Source organism: Olea europaea, unplaced genomic scaffold (assembly GCF_002742605.1).
Source record: "Olea europaea var. sylvestris unplaced genomic scaffold, O_europaea_v1 scaffold592, whole genome shotgun sequence".
Lineage (NCBI taxonomy): Eukaryota > Viridiplantae > Streptophyta > Magnoliopsida > Lamiales > Oleaceae > Olea > Olea europaea.
Genome location: NW_019264263.1, coordinates 346,162 through 352,254, shown reverse-complemented (window position 1 = coordinate 352,254; position 6,093 = coordinate 346,162). Strand labels below are relative to the sequence as shown.

Below are 6,093 nucleotides of genomic sequence, written 5' to 3'. Positions count from 1 at the left end.
TTCAGATAGTGTATGGATTAGCCCAGTTCAAGTGGAACCGAAAAAAGAGGGGTCACAGTGGTGAAAATTGAGAAAAATGAATTATTTCCCACCAGAACAGTTACAGGATGGAGAGTTTGCATCGACTATCACAAACTCAATACAGCCACACGAAGGGATCATTTTCCCCTCCCATTCATTGATCAGATATTAGAAAGATTGGCTGGACATTCACACTACTGTTTCCTTGATGGATACTCGGGCTATAATCAGATACCCGTCGCACCAGAAGATCAGGAGAAGACCACTTTCACCTGTCCCTATGGTACTTTTGCCTATCGTAGGATGCCTTTTGGTCTTTGCAACGCTCCAGCCACATTTCAGAAATGTATGATGGCGATATTCTCCGATATGATTGAAAGGTTTATTGAAGTTTTCATGGACAACTTCTCAGTTTTTGGATCTTCATTCGATGAATGTCTAGAACCCCTGAATTTGGTCTTACAAAGATGCAAGGAGACTAACCTAGTTTTAAATTGGGAGAAATGCCACTTTATGGTACAAGAAGGCATTGTACTCGGGCATCGAATCTTAGCAAAAGGAATTGAGGTGGACAAGGCAAAAATTCAAGTTATTGAGAAGTTATCACCACCTAAATCAGTTAAAGGAGTTCATAGTTTCTTGGGAGCATGCGGGGTTCTACAGGAGATTTATAAAAGATTTCTCGAAGGTTACTAAACCGTTATGCAATCTGCTAATGAAAGACGTAACCTTTGAGTTTAATGAAGAGTGCCTCACAGCATTCAACACTTTAAAGGAGAAGCTTACGACAGCACCAGTAATTGTGGCACTAGACTGGGAACTCCCTTTTGAATTGATGTGTGATGTAAGTGATCACGCCGTGGGTGCAGTATTAGGATAACGGAGAAACAAAATCTTTCACGTAACTTACTATGCAAGTAGGACTCTAAATGAAGCGCAAATCAATTATGCCACCACTGAAAAGGAGCTATTGGCTGCAGTATATGCATTCGACAAATTTAGGTCATACCTTGTCGGGTCTAAAGTCATAGTCTACACAGATCATACTGCATTGAAGTATCTACTCACAAAGAATGATGCAAAGCCGAGGTTGATTTGTTGGATGTTATTGCTGCAAGAATTCGATATCGAGATACGAGACAAGAAGGGCGGTGAGAATGTAGTAGCAGATCACCTATCCTGATTAGAGCCTGGGGAGACAAAAAAATTAGTGGACATCAATGAGATCTTCCCAGATGAGCAGATGTTGAGAGTAGATGAAGCAATTGGTATGCAGATATCGTCAATTACTTGGCCAGTTCTATCCCACTACCGGACTACTCGAGTCACCAAAGGAAAAAGTTCTTCGTCGAATTGAAGTATTATTTTTGGGAGGACCCTGATCAGATAGTAAAGAAATGCATACCTGAGGAAGAAGTACATGAGATTCTCGAGCACTGCCATTCATCTGCATATGCAGGACACTTTGGGGCTTCAAAAACAGCTGCAAAGATTCTACAATCAGGGTACTACTGGCCTACACTATTTAGAGACACATTTGAGTTTGTTAAGAGGTGTGACCGATGTCAACACACTGGGAATATCTCGAGGAGGAATGAAATGCCACTGAATAACATTTTGGAACTGGAGATATTTGATGTTTGGGGAATTGACTTCATGGGACCTTTCCTCCCTTCGTTCTCAAATCAGTATATCTTGGTAGCAGTGGATTACGTATCAAAATGGGTGGAAGCAGTTGCACTGCCAACAAATGACTCAAAGGCAGTAATTGGGTTCTTGAAGAAATATATTTTCACCTGATATGGTACACCGCGGGCTATAATCAGCGACGGGGGCAAGTTCTTCTGTAATCGCCAGTTTGAGCAGTTGATGAATAAATATGGCGTTAAACACCGCGTTGCTACTCCATATCATCCACAAACCGGTGGGCAAGTTGAGGTATCTAATCGGCAGCTGAAGATCATACTCGAAGTCACTGTGAATTTATCTAGAAAGGATTGGTCTAAAAAGCTGGATGATGCATTATGGGCTTACAGAACAGCATTTAAGACCCCGATCGGCATGTCTCCATACCACCTAGTCTTTGGAAAAGCGTGCCATCTGCCACTAGAAATGGAGCACTGGGCATACTGGGCTATGAAACAGTTGAATATGGACTTGAGCGTCGTCGGTGAAAAGCGCCTACTGCAACTTAATGAGTTAAATGAGTTTAGAATGGAAGCTTGAGAAAATTCAAAACTTTACAAGGAACGAACCAAGAAGTGGCACGACATGCATAGTCAGAGGCAAGATTTTGAAGTGGGGCAGAAAGTGCTATTGTATAACTTGAGACTCAAGCTTTTCCCAGGAAAACTAAGATCAAGGTGGTCGGGTCCTTATACTGTTATGAAGGTCCTACCATATGGGGCTATACAAGTGAGCCATGAGACTAAGGGTACCTTCACTGTTAATGGGCAAAGACTGAAACACTATTGGGGCGGTAACTTCTCCAATCAAAAGTCCACCGTTCAACTCGAGATGCCAGAATGAAGCAGCTACAGAAAAGTCGAGCTATCGACTATAACCTAGTGCTGGGTGGGAGGCAACCCACTGTATCCTTTTCATTTAATTTATTATGCTCTCTGCATTAGATTAGAAATTATTTTTTTTCAATTTCATTTTGCATGTTCTTTATGTGGTCATCGATCATCCATACATGTTAAAAGAGTCCAAGCACTGTACACACGAGTCGGGTTGATTGGAGTAGTTTGGGAGATTGGGTGTGAAATTCACGCATTTCGAGGTAAATTTTATTTTCAAAATTTCACATGTCAATGTGTGACTTTAAAAAAATAAATAAATAAAATAAAATTTTGGTTTTGGGTACTAAGTTTACGACCCATACACGTCCTAGAATGTTTAGTAGTATGTTTTTGAAAAAAATTGGGGATGTTGAGAGCCAGGTCAATTCATCAAGTGAAAACCACAATTTTAGTCAAAAGTCGGGTTTTTGGGGATATCATTTTATTTTATTCCCACTATTAATTTTTTCCAAAAAAAAAAAATAATAAAAATATTTCACTCATGCAGCCGCACAAACACAACCCGAGATTCAAGTGGCCAAAGCCACTTGAACCATGCGACCGCATAGCCTAAAGCCATGCGGCCGCGTGATAAAACTAAGGCGTGGGTTTTTAACCCACGCACGGTCCACTCTTTCCACTCTTTCCCAAACTCCCTCCCAACCAAACCTTCCTAGGGCACGATTTTGAGCTCGAGTTACATATTCTACACACACATCTCATCGTTGAAGTGTAATAGCATCGAAAGGAAATCAACTTTTGAACTCAATTCAACCCTACAAATACAAGGTAAGTGTTCTTCAATCACTCTAAATTTCGTCTTCGGGCTTTTCACATTTGAAATTTCAATTTTGAAGATTTGAGGAAGATTGGGCTAGTTCATGTATGTTTGGATTTGATGTGATTGTGTTGTGGAAACTATGGGATGATTCTTACATTCAATTCATTACATTGGTAACATCTTCACATAATGCACACCAAGTGTTTGATTAAATGCCACAATACCCTTATGTGTACAATTAGGTGTTTTTTTTGCATATACGTTGATTCACCAACATGGCATAAGATGTATTTCAACGGATTCCCAATTTCACATTACACCACATAGGCACATGACTAGGTCACCGCACATCACGGCACCCTCCGTCCCCTACTTTGTATCTTCATTTAACACATCAAACGATGTCCAATTGGTTTGAAATTCGAGTATGTGCTACACTTCAATGAATACTTTGATATGCCCGGAGATTGTCCGGGAAAATTTTGATAAGTCTCAATGATGTCAAGGGCCGAAGTGGGCACTCAGTCATGGTTCCAAATTCTGAAATGTTGCTTAGATACGTCGAGTTTTTCCCCATTTTTATTATTGGCAAAATACGTGAATTCAATTCAACATCATAGCTTGACAAGTGCACACCATATTACTAAACATGCATCTAGGAAAGTTTGGGAAATTTGTGCAATGCATATTTGATTTTTCTCATTTCTTACCTATGCTTTTCACATCGAATTAATGAGTATAATCTTACAAACTTTGCAGGATGCCTCCTAAAAGAACTGTGCGCGGGAAGGAAAAGGCAAGCTCATCCACAGGAACAGCCCGTACTCGAGAGCTCGCAGCGCGAAGTTCAGCGATTCTTAACTGCAACTACTATGGCACGATATAAAAACATTGTACGCCATTGGACTTTACATGCTGAAAGACCTGTTAAGCTTGATGACTTCCAGGGTTTTGAGTTGGTCAATTTAATTCAGCTCTGTGGATGGAAAAAGTTAGTGGAGAGACCGCATCCACTCTATGAGACTTTATGTCGAGAGTTCTTCGCTAATTTCAATAGTGACATTGACACGCCAGGATCCGAGCATTTCCATCAGACTTGGGTGTGGGGGAAATAGATTATGTTCTCTCCCGAGGTTATTCATGATTATTACCAGCTTACCATGGAGAATGTGGTCCCTCTCCCAATTAACTTTCACTGGAATGAGGTGGCTGAGGTTTTAATGGGGCGGGAGAATGCATGGCCCCTCGACACTACTGAGTGGCATCAGATTGAGCTTACTCCTTCCATGGCCATTTTATGGCTCTTTATGTGCCACATTGTTGAGTCCATATCACACAGGACTACATTTCCAGATCAAACAGCGGGTTTCATTTACCACTTAGCTCGAGGTAACAAAATTGATCTCGCTACTCATATATACAATCAACTGCACTCATTGGGGACTTGGAGGGATCGATGCTCCACTTTGATATTCCCGAGCCTCATTAGTGGCATATGTCGGGCTGCGGATGTTACTCTCCTACCTGAGGAGTAACCTGAAAAAGCTAGCCCCATGATAAAAAAACTACATTTGATGCTCAGACAAGGGCTCGGGTTAAGCACAATGAAGAGCAGGAAAATGAACGACATAGAGAGCAGGCAGAACAAGGCCCAATCCCTGAAGATCAGGAACACCCACGGGCTCCAGCACCACAAGCTGACATGGATAATCAGTTGCTGAGACAGATCTTCTCCACCACCACGGGCATTAGCCGGGACCTTCACAGTTTCTTTCAAGATTTTGGCAACATGAGGACTGAATTGGGAAGTTTACAAAGAGACAATCATCTTGCGTTGAACTACATCAGAGATGCTAGGGATTATGCTACAGTCATGCGACGGGAAGTTGATACCATGAATGGCCGGCTGAACATGTATGTTGGTCGGGTAGACGGTATCCAAATGAGGGTCAATGAAATTTGGGAGACCATGAGAGCTATTTAGGTCGAGCAGACACAACAATCTACGTTGATGAGGGAAATGAATGAGATGATGCGGTAGCTCCTTGGATGACACCCTCCTCCGCTGGACGATTGTACAGCAGGACCCAGTTTCCCACCACCTCATCCATTTTGATTCAGGGGAAGTACTATTTACCACATTTTGGATTTTCATTTTTTATGTTGTCCGTAAAATTCTGTCTTTAATCTTTTGTTAATTTTACATTGAGGACAATGTAGTAATAAAGTTTGGGGAGGTGATATGATTTTAACTAAGTATCTGTATTATCTGTGTTCATTGATATGTGTGCTTAAATTTTTTTTTTTTTTTTTGCATTTTATTCATTTTTGTTTTAATTCTTTTCAAGCATGCTTGTGTGGGTTTGATAACCTTGCTAGCTATGATGTTGTAATTGGATTAGGTTAAGCTGCAAAAATCTTTGGATCTAATGCAACTAGGCTAGCTGACACTTGTTGATGCAAAACTTGACATTATCTGTGCACGCTATTCATGCTTGACATATTAGATAATTGACTGGATTTTGAGCATAAAATAGAAAAAGAATGATAACCCTCTATTGAATTAAACCATAAACTGCCTTAAGATAGTTTGGTGATGGTTGAGCTATTGTAAGGGAGCATTGAGATGAGTGGAGGCTCCGTGCATGAATTCTATTGTGTGAATTGCTTAAACTAGTGAAATGAAGATTAGGTGAAAATTTTAGATTAGGGGTTAGTTTTGGAAACTAA

General features: G+C 40.7%; 1 protein-coding gene across 1 annotated transcript; it reads left to right on the top strand.

The window, feature by feature from the left end:
* Window positions 1-372: 372 nt before the first annotated feature.
* On the top strand, window positions 373-2,247 carry LOC111389466. The gene is made up of 5 exons (XM_023014384.1): window positions 373-709; window positions 768-889; window positions 986-1,172; window positions 1,298-1,734; window positions 1,975-2,247. The coding sequence occupies exons 1-5, from the start codon at window positions 373-375 to the stop codon at window positions 2,245-2,247; spliced, it is 1,356 nt and encodes a 451-aa protein (XP_022870152.1).
* Window positions 2,248-6,093: the final 3,846 nt, after the last annotated feature.